Source organism: Phyllostomus hastatus, unplaced genomic scaffold, assembly GCF_019186645.2.
Source record: "Phyllostomus hastatus isolate PE091 unplaced genomic scaffold, TTU_PhHast_1.1 phas_scaffold_501, whole genome shotgun sequence".
In the NCBI taxonomy this organism is placed as follows: domain Eukaryota; kingdom Metazoa; phylum Chordata; class Mammalia; order Chiroptera; family Phyllostomidae; genus Phyllostomus; species Phyllostomus hastatus.
This window is the reverse complement of record NW_025334033.1, coordinates 51,947,362-51,967,580: the sequence shown is the minus strand read 5'-3', so window position 1 is coordinate 51,967,580 and position 20,219 is coordinate 51,947,362. Positions and strand designations below refer to the sequence as shown.

Sequence of the window (20,219 nt, the reverse complement as noted above, 5' to 3'; positions counted from 1 at the left end):
TCAAAACACTGCTCATCAAGCAGGTGAGTATGACTGGTAACCAAAAGGGAAACTCAGCCAACAGAAATGGATTCAGAAAAGACAGATGATAGAATCAGCAGAAAATGACTTTAAAACAGCTACTTACAAAAGTTACTATTATCAAGGAAAAATAAAACCATGAATAAAATACAGAGATAAATGGAGGATACGTCTGTCTCAACACAGAAGAGTAAGTGGAGCTTCTGGAGCTGAACAGCACAGCACCTGAAACCACCGACCCCTGGGCGGGTGTAACGGCGGATCAGACACTGAAGAGGGAAAACTCAGTGGCACGGCGACAGGAACCACCCAAACGGAAGCAGAGTTCAAAATGGACTAGAACAGAACAGAACAGAGTCTCAGCGATCTGTGTGGCGATTTCAACGGACAGAACCCACACCCCTGTAACTGGGGTCCCAGGAGGGTTTAGAGGAGAGAAAAACAGACTCCAAGACATAATGGCTGAAATTATCTGACTCTGAGGAACACAGTAAATCCACAGACTCGGGACGTTCCGGTAGGATAAACACAGAGTCAGCCACACCCACGCACGTTATAACTGAATTGCTGAAAGTAAATGATTAAAGAAAATAAATCTTAGAAGCAGCCAGAGAAGAGAGACACTGCAGACAGGGGAACCGAGATGAGAATCACCGCCGACTTCCCATTGGAAATGATGCCAGCCGGAAGACAAATAACCACTTACAGCACTACAAGGAAAAGAAAAGACTGTCAGCCTAGAGTTCTTTATCTGGTGAAAAGTAGAGACATTTCCACACAAACAAGGCTGAAAGGGTTTTGCCAGAGGACCTGCTCTACCAAAAGTGTTAAATGAAGTTTTTCAGGCACAAGGAAAATGATGCCAGATGGAAATTGAGCTCTACACGAAGGAACAGAGTGTGGGAATGGTAAATATGTAGGTTTGAAAAACGAGGCTTTGATAATTTAGGTCCCAAATATAATCTCCCCTCTCTAATGGGTTTCTTGTAAAAAGTACACACACAAACTTTCTAGTTTCTCTTGAGTTCTGAGCACAGGCTTCAGCTGCGCCACGGCTGCTGGTCTGTTTGGTGCTGTTCCTCCTCTGGCGGCCACACTGGCCGCTGGCTGACTACTATGTTACGACGCAAAGACAAGTAGGACGTGGTGTCTGCCGCCACCGAGTGCGGAGCCTGCTGGGAAGAAGAATCAAGCCGACGAAGAACTGAAGTGTGATTCACTTAGCTCTGTGACTGTGGGCAGCTCCCTCACCCTCTCTGAACTTCAGTCTCCACAACTCTAATAGTACTATCTCATAGGGTTGTTGTGGAGATAAAAAGCGTTCACATCTATAATCTGGCAGAGCAGGGCCCGATGTGTAATAAGCACCTAGTAAATGTTAGGCATTGTTGCTGCCATTGTTACAGTGCTGCCCGGGAGGCTGTAGGAGCCCAAAGAACATCCACGTCAGGGAGGGATGGGTGGGAAGGGAAGACGCTTCAGGGGCAGCGGTGCTTCGGCTGAGCTTTGAAGGACTAGGAGGGTTAGGGGGCACATCTAGGAGGAGGGGAGGGACTCCGGGCAGAGGCAGCAGCACGCACGAGGCCACCGCCCACGTTCTCAGTGAGGCTGCGGCATCACCGCCTTAGCTGTGGCCCGGGAAATGCCAGGGGGACCCGGGGACATCTCTGGAAGCCCTTCTGTCTTCCTCCCAGAACACCTTACCTCCTCCGTCATCCGATTCATCCAGGCTCTTCTGTTTGAGGCGGTGACTGCCCCCGAAAAAAGAAGGAAAGCAGAACACAAGTTTCAAACACAGAAACGGCCCACATTCCTACTGCATCCATTCTTTCTCCCAGAGGAAAACGCCTCTGAATCCACGCCCCCCCATCAACGTGCTCACACCTAACTGGGCAGCCGGGTCTGCCAGGCATGGCTGCCCCTGCTGCGGACTGGACCATTCCGGGGGGGCAGGGGCATCTCACAGACTGAACTATGAAGGCTGCTCCTGCCTCTGGAGGTGTGAAATTCGATGGCCCTGACCATGCACTCCATCTTTGCCTAGAAAGGTCCTTTCTCTCCTCATTTTTGATACAAGTCTTAGGAGAAGGCTAGGTTTAGAAAGCAGGCACTGCTTCTGTCTGTTCATATCAACAAAGCAGAACCCACGGGTCAGCACTGTGACACCCGGACACGCAGTTCTGGAAGCTATGGGGCAGGACACACGCCATGGCTGTCAAGGCCGGAGCCCAGCCCTTCTGCTGAAGCGGCAGCATTAGTCAGGCCCTCGACTCCGTGAGCGTGATGCCAGCCCCAGCCGCAGCCAGACTCCCACTGGCCGTTTTCCGAATGCTGTCGGACAAAGGCTGCGCTGTTGACCAATCACCCAGGTGCCAGGACAACACTGGAAACGTACTCTTCCACTTCTTCGGAAGCCCTCCTTCCTGACCTGCGAAAAGAAAGAGGAGGCTTGTGAGAGCCCACCCGTCTCTGGGGGGTTGGCGCGGGCGGTCGGACAATGGGTTTCAAAAGTGGGGGCGGGTCAGCCTATGCCGAGTGCTTTACGAGGCTGGTTCCTCCGCACAGGCCAGGCCCATAGTCGGCACGAGATCTGCAGACACTGGAGTCAGGCCTCCTACAACCCCCTTTCCACAAGACTCCACGTCAAATGTCTGCGTGTAAGTGCAGGCCGAGTGAGCTCAAAGCCCAATGAACACAGCTGATGCAGTGAGTGCCCTCCTTTCTCCCAACCATTCGCTGACCAATGTATGGAGCACATCTTTAGGGCTGAGGCCTTGGGCTCCAGCAGGAGCTGCAGTGTGACCCGTGCGCAGCTTCCCACAAGCAAAGGGGGTGGGGCCAGCCACACAGTCCAGGCTGCAGGTTCAGGGCCTGCATTTCCACACTCCCCCCACGAAGGACCAGAAGCCCCTGCAAGGGATGTGGGCAAGTCGTGCCCTTAATATGCTCCACGGGAACCGGAAGCCTGTTTACGCGCAGACACCTGCCTAAGGCACTGGTTCTCAAACTTGCACGTGCCCGAGAGCCATCTGGGAAGCTTAATGGACGGGTGGAGCGCTGGGCCCAGCAGGGAGGTGTCTGCGTCTGCATCAGCTCGGCCGGGGGATGTACAGCCCAGGAATATGCATCTTAAATAAGGTCCCGGTCATCCTGGTCCAAGCAGACGCCACTGACACGCCACCGAACGCCGGTCTCAGGTCTTCCGACTGAGACCGGGAAACACTGACGACTGGTACAGGCGATGGGTACGGGGTGATGACTTTTCTACAGGTCTGAACGTTTGCACGGTAACGGAGTTTTTATTTTTTTATGGCTTCTTTTAAGTTAGAAATCGACAGCCACAATGAGTGGGGGCCAAGGGCGGTGGCAACGTCCTCGCGGCCGGGAGGCAGGGTGCCCTCCACGGTGCTGGCCCACGGAGCCCCACCGCCAGGAGCTACGCTGGAGCCAATGGCAAGTCCTGCAAATTGCAGGTAATCCCCCCAACGCGTGTAAGCATAAATTAAGCCCACGGTTAAACAGACCACTTTCCATGAAATTGAGACCATCTCAACTATACTAGGAGGGAAGGAAGGGAGGGAGGGAGGGAGGGAGGGGATTTTGGCTGAAGTCAGAGGGGGAGAGGAGGATGGGCAGGGCAAGGTGGAAGAACAGGATGCAACAGTTCTGAGCAGACCTCCCAGGCTGCGGTTTGGGGCTCTCAAAGGACCGAGAGACCGAGGAACTAGGGGTCGGAGGGCGAGTGGCACTGGAAGGGCAGTACAGGCCCCGAGGCGACTGCAAAGGGGCGAGCAGGGCAGGGCAGCACCAGCTGACTGAGGCCTCCGGTGCCGTTCTCAGTCACAGGACGCCTAAGGCAGAGCCCAGGCAGCCGCCACTGGGCGGGAGGAGGGAGGGCTCTGCTCGAGACTCACTGCCTCTCACGGTCACGCTGGGGTTGAACTCTGTGACCCACCGTCCCCAGGTGAGTTGCCCACAGTAACTGACAGGTCACCACTGGGAGAAGGGCTCCAACGAAAACCGGGAGGAGAGAACAAGGGGATCGAAGAGGCTGGGGAGCGTGGGCCCGCGCCCTTGTTTGTGCACAGGAGACACAGGCACCTCTGATTGCCCGTGGGAGTTAGGACTGAGCCGGTCCTTCCTACCCAGTGTGCCGCCGCTTCCTAAGTAGTGGTGATTTTGTCTGAAGGAGACAATGACGACAACGCTAACCTTCGGGGGAAGGCTGACTAATTGCCATTTATCCACTCAGCATCCAAAGAGGGGATGGGTTTCACATCTGCCTTAATTGCTGCTGAGCCCACATCCTGCTCTCTCTCACTCTAGGGGGAGCCACGGATCCTCCGGCGTCTCATTTCACCCCACAGGATGGAGCAAGATGCAAACGGGGCCCTCACGGACGGCGCGGGCCTGTCGGGGTGCCCTCAGGTGGCGTTCTCTCTCTCTCTCTCTCTCTCTTTCTCTCTCTCTCCCCGAACCCCCTCTCTCGGCTAGAACTGCTACAGGGGCCTGAGAGCCTTCTGCCCGGCAGCAGAGACAGGAAAATGGCACAGAACACCCAGCACTTGGTGAGGGTGGCCACTTCCGGGCCTCAGCTGGCTCACAGGTGAGCTTGGTCTGGACCACGCTGCTGTTTATTTTGATTCTGTTTTGTTTTAACATGAATTCATTGTCCAAGTTGAGAGATTTTGTACAAAAATCCAAATTTCTAAATTCTTCGAGTACAAAGCCTGGCAGCCCTGGGCTTACATTCCCGCGTGGGAAACTCAGGAAGCCTGGCTGTGGCCGCCCCCCTGGAAGAGCCTGAGCCCCCAGCCCAGCCCTCGCTGACACGGGGTCCGGCACTGGGTCTCCACCATCCAGTCTGCACCGCCGCCGCTCTTCTCGCGGACGTGAAGAGGCGAGTGGAGTGTCTCCTGTGGCTACGCAGCCACCGAGCAGGAGGGAGCGGAAGGCAGACTAGGTGGGGAGCACACGTCAGGGGAATCTGCAGAGTGTGTTTCTTTACAGGGGGAGGGTCATGAACGTAATTTATGCATGCATCTCAGGAATAGAATGTAAGTGCTATTCTGAAATAAATCCACACGTCACAGGTTCACTTTAGCTACCTGGCCCCCAAAAGCACCTGAGGTCACACAGTGACACGGAGCCCAGGGCTAGGACACAGAATCCCGCACAGTGATTGCGAATTACAGGTCACGGCCCACTAGTGACTCACAAAATCAACTTAGTAAATCACCACCAGCCTTTTTTTTTTTTTCAGTTTCACACACACACACACACACACACACACACACACACACACACCCAGTCATGGTGTAGAGTGCATTTTTAAATGGTTGGTGACAGGTTAAAAAAGTGAAATTGCAGTCGGTCTACTGCAGCCCACCAGGGTCGGTAACCGGCGGATCTGGAGCTTAAGTCCCGCCCCCCCACAGGGTGGGGTGGAGCCTGAGCACAGGACTGTGAGTCCTGGGTCATCCCTTCCTTCCAGACATCCCTCCGAGGAAACCGTGTGACCCGGCCCAGCCCCAGGGCAGGTGACACGCCTCCTTCCCCAGAAGCGGCAATGAGAGGGTTCTGGGACATTCTGACAGCACTGTGAGACCATCTGATGCAGAGAGAGCACTTCTCACTACTCCTCCAAGACTTCCAAGGCTACGGACCCTAGCCCGGCTGAGCGCTGGAGGGAAGCAGGTTTTGGCGGCACCATGGGAGACACTGGGCCCCGTGCTGCGTGCTCCATCGGAGTCACACGGGGTCTGTGACGAGGCTGAGTCGAGAACCCCCACACCCGACCTCCACCCTGGATCACAAACACACTGCCCGAGCCTTTTCAAAGGCACAGGGAGCTGATTTTCAGATGCCCTGGGGCACCCACACCGCTGTTTGGGTTCACTGTGCAGCATCTGTTCCTGACCCTTCACACTTGGGAAGGCAAGAGACGGTCCAGACAGTGAACTGAAGGCTGGAGAGAGCCCTTGAGCCCGGGAGTTCTCACCGGCTCACCGGCGGTGCACAGGGGAGTCACACCTGGGAAGCACGGTCAGGGTCCACGTGCCCGGCCTCACCCCAGGCCCCTGGGGGCATACCTTCTAGAGATGGGACCCAGTCGCGTGTATGAGAATCACTGCCCTAATGCTGATTTCAAATGGCAGGCTGCACTCTCCGGTTGCTAAGCAGCAAAATGGAAACCTGCCTGTCCTTCCAAGCTGCCTGCTTCCTCCTAACAAAAGTGTTCCTGAACTCTGACCTCACCTCCGGGCTGAGGGGAGCGAGGACGAGGCTTCACCGGCTGAAGCCCCATCCTGAGTGGTCCTGAGCTGGCTATCCCGAAATTCAGACAAGACTCCACGGTGTTCATAAAAGCTAGGCAGGTGCTCCCCACCCTGGCGGGTCCAGAGCAATTCAGATCTGATTGTTCAATATTCAAAATGTAAAACACAGAGGTTGCTGAACCAGCACTTTGAAAAGTTAATTAAATGCCAGGTTTCTTTTTAAGAGCTACTCCATCACTTGCTGATTGCTTTGGCCATTTTGCAGAATGAAGCTTTCACTCCGGACAATGAGTAAATGCTCTCTCTCACCCCCACCCTGTGGAGGCAGGGGGACAGGAGGAAGGGCACCCCACTTTCCAGCAATGACGTGCCGGGCCTGGTTGGTGACCAGAGCTGTCCTGATGGCCCTTTTCCAACCACGAAAAGCACTCAGCCTCACAGGAAGCCGCTGGTTCTCTAAACATCCTCGCCCGCAACACTTCAAGGTTAAGGGCGTGGTCCCGCCATCTCCACCTTCACCGGAAGCCCAGTCCTTCAGTCCGACATGCATCTAACCCCCCTCTGGTTTTCACCCCACTCCTCCGTGACCCACACGCGGTTTCTCCTCCCTGGCTTCACCAGTCACCCTCGACTCTCGGGGGATGGCCCTTCTCCGGGCCCCGCCCCCACGGGCCTGGCACTGGAAGGCGATGACTGCCGACAGCAGTTAACGTTTGTTGAGCTTCTGGGTGCCAGGCACTGTCCTCGTGTTCTCTCATGTCTATACTACTGCTATGTAGCACATATTACAGGCAGTGTTGCATATTGTTTAACTGTCACGCTATCTTATTTAATTTACTCCACTTTACAGATGCGGAGACTGGGGCTCAGAGAGGCACAGGAGCTGGTGTAAGGCCGCCCAGGGAGAGAGCGGAAGGGTCGGAAGACAAGCTCTGGGCTGTCTGAGACCAGACCACAGGCCAGCTCCTAGCCCTACATGGTACAGGAACACGCAGGCAGTCCCACACCACGGGAATCACTCATTTTACAGACTCTGCTGAGAATCCGATTGGTATTTCCCATGACCAGGACACACTTTCAACTTCCAGTAGTGCTGTAGCTTCATCAGGCTTGACAACTTGGTAATTAATACTGGTGTGATTGTTCCGTATGATCTATTACATATATTTTATTGGCAACATGACAGCTTGTTTCGTGGGGGACAAAAAGGAGATTCCATGAAGCTAAGTCACCTTTCCCTCCACACACTGTCCTTCTCTGAGGTCTTCTGTTCAAATGCAATTCCTTTCTCTTGGCACTGAGAGGCCACACTGGCCTTGCACGGCATGACCCGGTCGGCCGAGGACAAGCTGGATTGCCCCGGCACCTCTGGGACTGTGGCCACACCGGGCCATGGCCAAATCCCGGGTGCTCCGTTTCATGCTGGGGCTCCGGGCAGAGGCACGATGCGCTGCAAGAAACCCCAGCTGCAGAGGCTACCTGTGCCATCCCCCCGGCCCCGAGGAGCGCGGGCCCCCGCGGCTGCTCACACAGGTTACACACTGAAGGGTGAAAGGCAGCCCTAATGTAGACATCATCTCAGTTAAAATGTTTCTCTCGAGTTTAATGGAATACTGCCGAGATCTAAATGGAGATAAAGTACCACGGCTCAGAGAACAGCCAGGATGCTATCTTTATGCAGCATGACAATGTTCGGTGGTTAATTAGACACCGTTAACCTATTTTAGCAGGGGACATAACTGGGATAAATGGGGGGAAGTGTCCTTGAAGTCTCTTAATATCCACATCACATACTGGACCCAGGACTCGCCTCTCTGCTGCCAGACAGGATAGGCTTTACAGAGACCAAAGTGCCCGGCATCTGGAGCCTGGGCTGTCCCCGTGGAAGACCCTCTCCCAGCCAGTCACCCACGGACCTCGGCCTCTGACCCCGGAAGGGCTGCGAAGGGTTCAGACCAGTGGTTACTAGTACAACTTGTTGCCTGTGAGAGAGAACCTACAGCCGCAGTAAGGCACTCCCAGGGCTCCCGAGACAAAGAGAAGAAACTCTGTAGCCAGAGGCCAAATTCTTGGCAAGGGGACGAACAGCTAAATTGGAGCCAATCCCTTACATTTTAAAAATCACCAGTCCTCTAGAAGAAAAGAATTGAAAACGCCATTTTCTTGCAAGGTTTTCTGCCCTCGTGATCTAAAGGCGTCCAGTAAAAACCTCACGAGCGCCCCCAAACCGCACACAGCACGCGGCGCTCGGGAGAGGGGGCAGTCTGTCCCAGACCCGTGACACGTCACTCGCGGGTGCCCACCGGGGCTCTACTCTGCAGACCATGCACCCACAAAGGGACCCCCGCCGTGCAAGCCCGCGTGTGCGCAGAGGAGGGCCTTGCTGTCGTCGCCGGTGGTTTGGCCCACTCCGCGCCAGGCCACAGACGCGCTGACCGCGGTCCTGCTGCTCCGAGATGCCCTCGTGCCCGTGGTGCTGACCAACAGCCAGATCGCTCTCACGACTCGAGTTGTCCGTGGCCAGCAGGTTTCTCCTGGCTGAACTCTCTCCTGAAAGCTGAAGTCCCTTCTCTTCCCCCCTCGGTCCCTGGTTCTTGCCATTCACGTGTTCCGTGTCCGGCAAGCGCTTCACATGTTGTGTTTTCTCCCTTTTAAAGACAAGAATAGTTCCCCAGCACCCGACTTTGGGCCCTCCAGCGTTTTAGGTCACATTTGATCACATTTGGCTACCGCCCGCAAGGTGTCAGTTCAACAAGGTGTTTCGTAGAAAGAGGAAGGCCAAGGCCTGTGTCCTGTCTGCAGACTGCCAGGCCCTATGAAGTTGAAGGGATGGGGAACTACAAGACAATTCCTGGGTGAAGTCCGCCCCCTGCTGGTCAGACTCAAAATAACAGTATTTCTTCTGAACCACCCTCTAAAGGAGTATTTATCAGCAGGCAGAAGAGGTGAAGTCTACAGGAACAATTTCAGTGGCTAAAAAGAGTTATAGGGACATGAAGTGTGTGTGTGTGCACACGCGCACGCCTGCTACCAAGAAACTTAAAAGGTGGAAGAGTTTAGAACTCTAGATCTTAAGTATCTCAAGTGAATATTATTTTATTCAGAAACCTTATCAGGTAACTACCTACTAGGCACGAACGGGAGGTGCTGAGATTTGGCGATCTCTTGCTCAGAGCTTCACAGTCTGGCTGGGGAAAAGGACGTTACAGAAGTAACAGCGATGCCTCCAGGAGACTCACACTGCAGTGCCGGCTTCCCACCACCATCCACCCCACGCCTGTTCTAGACGAGCAAACGGAGACCAGGCGTTGTTCAAGGGAACTAACTAACGCCCCAAGGCGAGCTGGACACAGAGCTGGAACCAGAAACTCAGGTCCATACTTTCTCACCTGCTGCTGGCTCCAGCACGCCCCAGACTTCACAGGACAAGTGAGGCAGATGCAAGCAAAATGTCGTGGGACCAATGGAAAACAAGGAACCAGCCGTGCCAACTGGGGGGGCCTGGGTGGGAGCTTCCTAGAAGATTGCCAAGAGAAGGGCAGGCAGCCTTGCAGCAGGCTGGAGGGCTGCAGGAAGGCTCTGCCAGTGGGAGGAGGCGACCTGAGAAACGCAGGCAGCGTGAAAGGGTCAGGGGGTGTCCGGGAACCCCTGGCGGGGCTGAGATGCCCACATGGCAGTGGCGGAACACGAGAACTGCACCAGAGCTGGCCGGAGAGCAGCCAGACCTGGACAAGACGTCACTCACCACACGCTGGCGTCACCTCTGTGAGCACACACCCTGGTGCTGGCCAGGGATCAGGCAGGATTATGGGGCTAGAAATCAAGTTTCACTGGGTTCCCTTTTTTCCTGTCAAGTTACTTAAGCCCACCATTTAAAGAGAGGTTGCAATGAATGATGCGCAACTCGCCGCACGCCCTGCGGCCTACAAGCAGCACGAAGAGGGTAAGTGTGAGGAGCCCCTCCGCTGCTCCCGCTGGGGCTGGGGGAAGGCTGCTCAGCGGTGAGGGCTGCTCAGGGGCGGCAGGGCGGAAGTTCTGCGGGACAGCGTCCCCCAACGGCTCTCAAACGCCGCCGTCACTAAGTGTGCTGGGGCAGCGTGCTTTGTGTACCTACTTTATATTTTCTTTGATTCCTTAATTTTACTTTAATAAATGTGCCTAAAAGAAAAAAATATCCTCAACAGAAAGCTAGTATCACCAGCCATACCTTCTGGTAATTGTAAAAAACAATGAAGCTTTTACAAAACACAAACTGAATTTTATTAGAGCTAGATATTACTGCTTGCCAAACGTTGGAGCCTGTGGGTTCTTTTTTTGTTAAAAAGGTAGATTAGTGAGGTTAGGAAAAAGCATAAAAGAAATCCTAGCTGCTAATGGAGACTTCCCCACTGATGTGACGAGAGGAACTGGAAACAAAAAGACAACGACCTTGTGACTCAGTGCCAGTCTCTGGGAAGTGCAGCTACGAGGACGAACAGTGAACTGGCTTATCCCAGGTCATTTTAAATTGCTGAGCAGACTAGGTCTCTTACTCCTCCTGCAGAGGAGTTTCTGCCCTGCCGTGGAGACACCTGGGAAATTCCCTTCCAGTCACTCACCCACTGTTTTCTCTGCCCAGCCTTGCCACCCCCAAAAATGATGGTCCCCCCAAAAGGCTGAGACCCAACCAAGTGAGGAAGTGCTCAAAGAGGAGGGGGTGCTTCTGCCGTTAGAGGTGACCCTTGCCCAGATGTCAGTGTGAGAGGCCCCTGGTCCTGGGGGGCCGTGTGCGGCAGCTCCTGGAAGGCTCAGCAGCCACTCCGGCGATTCCTCGGTGTAGAAGGACCAAGGACACCCCGGCACGTCAGCACACGGCCTTTGTACAGTGACCACTGTGGAACCAGGAGAAACCGGCGCAGCCGCCCGGCAGCCAGGTGTGGTGAGGGCAGCGCAGGCCAGAAAGTGGAATCACGGCAGACGCACTAGGGCCGGGAGAAAAACCTGCACTGTGTGCGGGGGCTCGACCTCACGGCACGTTTATGCCCACACTGCCGCGTGGTTCTGTGCTGAAGCTGCTTCCAGGCAGTCCTCAGTAAAGGACTGAACGGAAAAGGGACGGAGGTGGCATGACGTTCACAGATGCATCGTATTTCTGAGAGGCCGACTCCATCAAAGGGAGAACAAGGAGACTGTATCGGGAGAATTCTAACCAATGGCGGGCGTCGCCAGCCATTCCCTCCCGGCTTTCAGCGGCTCGCACAGCAAAGCAGAGAGGCCTCGGCAGGGAGCTGGCTCAGGGGAGGCGACTTTCTTCCTTGAAAGTTTTTTTGTTCAGTAAGATTGCTTCATACGATCAACATCTCATTTCTGCGAGGGTCCCCGAGGACAGCAGTAAAGACAGTTTTATTCTAATAGACTCGCTGCTGCACACATTGTAGAGTCCTCGGCCCTTTCATGAACTTGAGATGCGTGAGTGCAGCTTTCAAGGTGTGAGGATGGGCTTGGCTGCGTGAGAGGCACATCCTGTTACACTAATTAGCTGCCTGACCTTGGGCAGCGGGGCAAGGTGACATTTAAGGCTCTTCTAACTCTCAGAGTCTGCAACGGAATCCCTTAACCCCCACCCCACCCCCAGGCCTCATTTTCCCCATCTCGGAACTAAAGGGGCCACATCCCGTCCCTTCTCAGGTCCTTCCCCAGCTGTGTATGACAGGGACCCTGCCTCTCCAGGTCCTGGCCCCCACCCCCATCTGGTCCTCATAAATGCCACTCTCCACCCTGAACAGCACCCGGCCCCAAGCAACCCCTTCTCCACAACTGGTTTGTCTGGTCCTGATATTCCCATCAGTACATTGTCAGGTGCTGGTTTGGAGAGCCCCAAGTCCAAACGGAGGGGAAACAAACAAGGAAAGAAAGGAAGGAAGAGGAGGGGAGGGGAAGAAGGGAGGCTCTTCCCTTTATTCAGCCATTTTTAGGGACGACAGAGTTCAAACAAGCTCTCTTCCTGCCTAAGAATGTAAGGCGTTGTCCTCCTCGGTCCTCCCTTCTCCGTCCTCCCTGTTGTCAAAACCTGCCACTACTTTCCCAGTCACGTGAAGAAATTCTACCTTCCCCCTGCACTCCTCTCCTGAACAGCTAACCCACTCTTAACATCCACACTTGTGTTCTGCCTGCTACTACGACTCCTTTCCGCATTCTCCTTAAGCCATTGGACAGAGGGTGTCCGTCGGCATGTGCTGAGCCCTCTGACAGGTACCTCGGAATCAGCCGTGTTCTTCAGGTCCGGGAGGACTCAGAGCCCCCGCGCTCCCTCACTCGGGCTCCAACCAGACGGGGCAGGGGTGCTGCGCTCTGATCTGGGGACCCCGCTGGAACAAGGGCTCTGAGCAGGAGCTCTGAAGTCAGAGGGTTCACGTCAGTTTCACTGTTCACCAGCCGTGTGCTCCTGTGAGAGTAACTGAAATTCTGCAAAACTGGTGGTAACACCACGTTGCAGTTCATGGGGATGTTGTAAGAATCAAATAATTAATGCAAAGCAATTAGGAGAGTACCTGGCACACAGGAAGTGCTCAGTAATTAGCTGCTGCTTCTGTTACCATTACCATTATTATTATCACTCCAGTCTCTACTGCCTATGTTGCTAATCCTCGCCTGAGACGCTTTTCCTCCCTCTGCCTGGTCACCGAGCCCCGGCCCGAGATGGGTGCTGGCTGGGTGCACCCAGCCCAGTCACTTCGTGCTTTTTGCTTCAAGACCCATCCGTGGTTCCCTTGCATCACCACATTCCTGCCGCCCCTTGCTGACCGTGCTGGACCCTCAGCTGACACGCCGGGCAGCCCGCCCGGACGGGCCCTCACCATGTGGCCTGCCACCTCCCCACTACACAGCGTGTGCACACGGGAAACGCCCGCCCACTTCGAGAAGCCCCTGCCCCGGCTGGCCGCGCTCTCTGCCACACGCTACGTCGGCCTCTGGGGTCCGCCTCCCGGTTTCCCAGGGAACACCACCCGGTGGTTTCCGTCTCCGGCTTTACTCTTTCTGTCCCGTGGTTCCCTTCCTCCATTTCAACCACTTCTGCTCATGCCTGTCTAAAAGGCGACTTTTCCTGGCTTTTGAATGGACTTCTCACTTCTGGGAAGCTTCTGGAATTAGCGAGAGCGTTCCTATGCTCCTCAGCACTGACTCTCCACACCCCTCGATGGTCTTCGGAGCAGGACGGGCTCACGCGGCAGTTTCCGTGTCTCGGCTCCACGGGGCAGACCACAGAGAGGGAGCAACCTGGCGCCTCCCACCAGTCACCTCCCCTTTGTCTTCATGCAAACCCGAGTTTGTGGGGGTGGCGCTGAGCCCAATGAAGGACACTCAGCCCCCCAGCCTCCTTCACACTGAGGGCCAGGCATGCACCACACCCCTGCCCAGTGGAAATGGGGTGGCATATCCCACTCCACCCCAAAGATCTCCATCTCATTCTCCCTTCTTCCTGTCCGGAAGACAGAGGTGAGGCCTGGAGGTTCAGCAGCCACCATACAACCATGAGGCATGCACTTGATACAAAGACCCCGTGCTAAGGATGGTGGGCAGCAAGATGGAGAAGTCCCACCCTTCCTGTCACCACAGAACTGCCACACCAGCCCTAGACCACGGAACCCTGGACCTGTTTTCTGGGACGAACCTCTTTCTGCTTGAGCCTCTGTCGATGGGGTTCTGTTGCTGGCAGATGAATGCAACCTCAGCTAATACAGCGTATCTCACGGCCAATGGGAAGTCATTCTAGCGGAGAAGGAACGCATATTCTATGAAGAAAGCCACTCTCACACAATCCTAATTCGTCACCCTCCACACACGGTCTCATCGGAGAAAGCAATGTCCTAAAGTGACGCACTTCTCAGGGTACAAGTGAGCGGCGTCACCAAAGTCAGCAGGAAAGAAGGGGTCGAGCTCAGGGGAAAAGACGAGCTGCGCTCTCCACAGCCCTGTGGGGTCTCAGAGAGCACACTCCACTCTGAAGGGTGAAGATGAGACAACCCTTAAAAGGAGGGCATCACGCTCAGAGAAAGGGATGTCTTTTCACATCTGCAAAGACCCAAGGTCACAATTACGGCGCATTAAAGAGGCGTTTAGATGAAATGTGATGATGTGTCCCTGGCACCGTCGGTCAAACACTGGTCAACACTCCGGTGGCTCCCTGTTCCCCAATAAAAAAGTACCCGCCCAGAGTCCAGGGCCCTGCGTGGGGGCCTCTCCTGCCCATCTCCTGCACTTCCCCCGAGGGCGCGGGGCCTCAGGCACCCACCCTGCTCCTCCCAGACACACTGGGCGCCAATGCCTCCAGGTGCTCAGCCCCTGTGCCTGGAGGCCTGTCCCTGCCTCAGCGTGTCAGCTGCGACGTGGCGACGACTGGCTTGCTTCCATCAGCCGTTCACGAAGCTGTTTCAGAAGTTCAGACATACTCCCCGGGTTGCGGGGGCCTTTGAGACCCCTCAGTGTGAATGCCGAACGGGAAGCCCAAGGGCGCAGAGCTGGCGGCACAAGGTCACGCCGGGCCTCTCCTGCTCCCCCTCCCAGCTCGGTGCGCAGCGCAGAGAAACCCTGAATACACCAAGGCCCGCCTACTTGGGGCTTCCCCGAATCCTAACGTCCTAGGGCTGAGAAGGGGACTCTGAGATTACCTAGTCCAAACCCCCCAGGGAGCCTTGCCCAAAAAGCCCACAGGACTTGCCCCAAGATCACATGGCCAGTGAGTGGCAGCAGGGGCCCAGAACACAGGCAGGTGTCCTGACTCCTAACACATGCACGGAAAAAGGGTGGCCCCAAGAAAGGCAGTGACCAGGAGTGAGCTTAGGAGACGACCTCCAAGGCAGACGCCTAACCGTGTTTAACGTGCACCCGGAGCACCTTGCTCCGGGCCGAGGGCCTCCCGCGTGACTCTGCCCTCAGCCCCGCAGAGGCGACCCGGGCCTGGGGCCAGAGGCGGGGCTGCCAGGGCACCTGTGGCCAGAAGCGGCTCCTAGCTGGCTGCCTGGGAATGGATCCAGTTCTTGGAGGGCATCGCAGGGTTAGAAGGAACAATCATTTCCAATGCCTAATTGAACTTAATGACTAGCCTAATTAGGCCTTTCAGTGGCGGCACCAGCGTGGCCTTGGCTGGCGCCCCTAAGTACAGGCTGCCTCCTTTGTACTCACCTTCCTCTCAGGGGCAGGCCGCTGGCTGGGGCAAGGCGCTGCAGACAGGTGGGCCAGCAAAGGTTCAGAAGGGTGCGGGTCCCCCATTCGCTCCCTGTTGTTCTTCCCACAGGCCGAACACGTCGGAGCCATGCCAAGGCAGCCCTTGGGGGACCTGTCGAGGCTCTGCCCAGTGCAGGGGCGCTGGCATAACACCAGCGGTCCAGGGCACAAGAACGGAAGGCAGCAAGGCACGGTGGATAAGAGCATGACCCCGCAGTCCGACTCACTGGGTTCAAATCCCGCTGCCTACTTACCAGCTGTGTGACTCTGAGCAAGTTGTTTTAACTTTTCTGAACGTGCACTTTCTCATGTGTAAGCAGGGATAATAACAGCACCTACACCCCATGGGGATGGCTGAGAATAAAGATAACTGTGCTTAAGCACAGTGCCCAGCCCAAGAGCTTAATAAATGGTGTGTGTGTGTGTGTGCACATGCGTGTACATGCACGTGTGTGTGAGTTCCCATCCATACAAGTGGACCAGGCAAGACATGCAGGCTGTCCATATTCAGGGTCTGCAGCGCGGCCCCAGAAGGCAGAGTACGGATCAGAGGGCAAAGGTGCAATTTCCTAAAGGTGAGTTGTATTTAAGAATTGGGGGTAGGGGGTACATCATGGCATAACAATCAGAAATAACCTAAATGCCCACCGACAGGGGAATAGCACATCCACACCAGGGGATTACTAGGTAGCAGTTAGAAAAATAAGGTAAATCTACCTGTGCTAAAGATCTCCAAGGTGTACTCTTAAACAAAAAATGAAAAAAAATTAACAAAATCTGATCCCATTTATGTAAAAAAATACATGAGAGAGTGTGTGTGTGTGTATGTAAATCTATTGTGTAAAAATATACCTATTGTTGGTAAAAGAAACCAACAAACTATTACCAGTTGTCCCTTCTAAAGAGATGACTAGTCCTCACTGGAGTGGCTCAGTGGAATGAGCACCAGCCTGCGAACCAAAGGGTCACTGGTTCAATTCCCAGTCAGGGCACATGCCTGGGTTGCAGGCCAGGTCCCCAGCAGGGGCGCATGAGAAACAACCACACATTGATGTTTTTCTCCCTCTCTTTCTCCCTCCCTTCCCTTTTCTCTCTCCCTTCCCCTTTCTCTAAATTAAATAATAAAATAAAATTAAAATTAAAATAAGATAAAATAAATAAAATTAAGTAATAAAATAAAATCTTTTTTAAAAGAATTTAAAACATTTAAATTAAATTAAAAAAAATAAAGAGGTGACTATGTCCTGGATGGTGTGGCTCAATGGAGTGAGTGGCATCGGACCAAAGGGTCACCGGTTCAATTCCCAGGCAGGCACATGGCTGGGTTGTGGGGCTAGGTCCTTAGTACAGAGCACATGAGGGGCAACCCACACACTGATGTTTCTCTCCCTCTCTTTCTCCCTCCCTTCCCCTGTCTCTAAAAATAAATAAAATCTTTTTTAAAAAAAGAAATGCCAACATTTAAAAAAGAGAGAGAGATGACTAGGCTTGGAGGAGATGGCAGTTTCAAGCAAAGGTAGCTTTGTGTCTTGTTTGAATTTTTGTATCATTAAAGTGTTCTTGGTTTGCTTGTACAACTAAAACAACTTTATTAAAACAAAATAAGCTTCTACTGAGCCCCCCACAACGGAGGGCTCATGCAGACCCAGACTGGAATCTGGCAGGAGCCTGGATGAAACTGCCGCTCACCCTCTGGTCGCGAGGCCTCTGCACTGAGACGACCCACAGCGACGGGGGGTGTTCCACAGGACGCTGTGCTTTTTGACTGTTGTGATGTAAGGGGCACTTCTACGTGCCTGTCACTTCTTCCCTGACCCTCAGAGACCCCCCTGCCTCTGGCTCCGAGAAGTGGCTGAGTCTAGTCACGGGAGAATCCGCACTCCTGCGAAACCAGACACGGCAGAATGTTGACGGTCAAAGCCTTCACTGGACGGACGGACGCGTGAAGAGCCCACTCCGGAACTGCTGCTGGTTTTCAGTTACAAAGACAAACTTCAAAGGTGAGTTAACGTGCTAAGAAAAGCTGCAGGCCTGGAAGGAAGCTGGGGGCAGGCTCTGAGGGAGGTGGGGACCGGGGCCTGTGCTCTGCCATCTCTGGCAGGCCTCCCGCAGGCAAGTTCGAAGCAGCACTACCGACTTCGGCCCTCAGAAACATAGCCGCTGTGTGCTGTGGGGCCTGAGCTGTCCTTTCCCCGGTGCGCACGAGCAACAAGTTCATCCCAAGGCACCGTGTGGGCTCCGCCCCGCCTCCCTGGAGGGCAGGCACTCACCTCCACTCCGGGAGGGAGCTGGGCAGAGCCAGTGTCAGGGAGACCCTCCCCTGACACTGCTCCCCTGTCCGGGGTGGGACGTGAAGTATCCGACTGCTACTACTCCACCCGGGGCTTACGGGACAGACTGCTATCGCCTTCAGTTGGGAGGCAACTGACAGAATTACAAGATTCCGATTATTTCACACTTAGTCATTTGCATAAGTAAATTGCTTTTGTGACACTAGACAAGCCATCCAGGGCCCTAAACTGCAGTGACTACAACATAGAGCATCTCTGCTTGCTCCGAACAGAAAATCACTATGTCAGACCAAGCAGAAGTGATGAAAATGCTCCCCCAAATCCTCAGTGAGGAAGAGGTGGGCGCGTGCTTCCTATGCGCTCTCTAGCCTGTGGGACCTAGATGCACTGTATCCACAGCCTTCACGACCCTTTCCAAAGGGTCATGTTACGGCAACTGCTGGAACAAACACTGGAAGTCTGCCTTCTCCGCCTGGGCAGATGTCACAACTACTGTCTGCTCAGGGTTACTTTTACTGAGATAGGGACTTCGGAGTACTATGCAGCCCTTAAAAATGAGGCAGCGATGCTCCAGGCTGAAATTCAGAAAGATCACCAAAGAACACTGCTCTATAAGAAAAGAAAAACAGATTCCTATTTGTGTGAGGCAACCCAAGAACACAGTACCTCTGTTTTTGGAAACGCACGGGGTGTCTTTGGAAGGACACATAGAATCTGGGGAACTCCACACAGGGCAAGTGGGTCCCTGGGGGAGAGACTTCCATTTCCTATCCCACCCTTTTTTATCTTTCGAATTCTGTACTACGTACATATCTTACTTTTAAAAGAAGTAAGTAATGAAATCAAAATTCACTAAGAGGTGTAGTATCTCAAAAGGTGGCATGAAGCCCTACAGTGTCGAAGACATCAGAGTGCGTACTGTCTGTGCATCCTCCTCTCTCTCTCACAGTTCTCCTGAGGAAATGACGCGCCCTTCTCAACTTTGCTACACTTGCACTTCAAGGTCAGACAGACCTGCTCCATAAAAAGGCAAAATACTGTCGTCACACCCTGGCTGGCATAGCTCAGTGGATTGAGCTCGGGCTTCGAACCAAAGTGTCGCAGGTTCGATTCCCAGTCAGGGCACATGCCTGGGTTGCAGGCCACGACCCCAGCAACCGCACATTGATGTTTCTCTCTCTCTCTTTCTCCCTCCCGTCCCTCTCTAAAAATAAATAAAATCTTAAAAAAAATACTGTCGTCACAAAAAGGGGTTCACTCTCACAGCTAGACCTGGAAGCAAGTGCCGGCCCAGGGGCAGGGCCCGGACCACGCGGCCACAGAGGGAGCAAATGTGTGTTCCCTTCGCCTCTGCCCACGAAGGGTGACTTCCAGCGAGTGCCTCACGCTGTGCACCATCAGGGCCAAGGGAGAAAGGACAGCTCAGCGAAGTCCCCCCATCGCCCAGCCCTCCTCTTCAGCCCTCCGCCTACCGGCTACCAAACAACACGGTGTCTGGGGACGGGAACGGCACAAGGACAGAATCCCACACTCTCCCTGACTTCAGTGGGGATACGTGTCTCTCACCAGCTATTCCAACGCACACAGTCTAGGTGTTAATTCATTTTCAGATTCTACGGAAGGTATACGGATTTAGAGCAATAATGCAGTTAAAGTCTAATTTTCTTAAAAAACAACAAAACCCACATGAATTCTCTAAGTTCCCTGAAATTAAAAACTCACCTAGATCTCCCTCTACCACCTTTCTGTCCAGGTTCTGAACACGCCTTGAAAGGAAGAAGTTACCTTTGGGGAGTCCACACGACAACAGCACGGGGTACGCGAGAGCGCAGGCGGTTGCCGGGCCAAAGCCAGCGTTCCCGAACTTACCGTGTGCCAGAGCCACGCAGCGGCAGAGCACAAACGTAGACAGGGGGCTGGCAACACAGCTGACACAGGGACCAGGAAGGGAGCTCTGGCGCGCGTCTCCAAAAGCCACAGAAACAGGGACATGGCACCCGAGTCCCGGGCAGAGCTACTGGACACGGCACACAACTGTCCATCTAAGACCTTCCCTTCTCCACCCCCCACAGACAGCCGCCTCGTGTGGTTTCACCCCCATAGGATGCTCGTCTCTGCTGCACGAATGCCGAATGACTGCTCACCCACGGTGCCTGCCTGGTCAAGCCGTAAAATTCTGAGTTCTTTGTACCTGAGGGAAGCATGCGGGAAATCAATTCTCAAAACTTCTAAACAAATTATGCTTACTGATGAAAATCTGAAGTCAAGGATTAAGTTCTCTTACTTTCCTGGAACTCAAGGCTAGCTGGTCAATTTTATTACTGAAGCTCCGGAAGAAATGCCCCACCTCACTCACTAACTGAATGCAGGCTGAGCAACTGCGTGTGCTGGGCACTGTGGACCCAGAAGCAAACAACACAGACAA

At 54.2% G+C, this 20,219-nt stretch overlaps 1 protein-coding gene across 2 annotated transcripts in view; it reads right to left on the bottom strand.

Moving 5' to 3' along the window:
- IFT43 (intraflagellar transport 43) overlaps window positions 1-20,219 on the bottom strand; it is a 75,147-nt gene that overhangs the window by 18,687 nt on the left and 36,241 nt on the right. For both annotated transcript variants that reach the window (XM_045823009.1, XM_045823010.1), the window contains exons 4-5: window positions 2,417-2,449; window positions 1,726-1,772 (exon numbers count right to left, since the gene is read on the bottom strand). In XM_045823009.1, coding sequence (XP_045678965.1) covers window positions 1,726-1,772; window positions 2,417-2,449 — 80 coding nt within the window. The remainder of the gene's footprint in view (window positions 1-1,725; window positions 1,773-2,416; window positions 2,450-20,219) is intronic.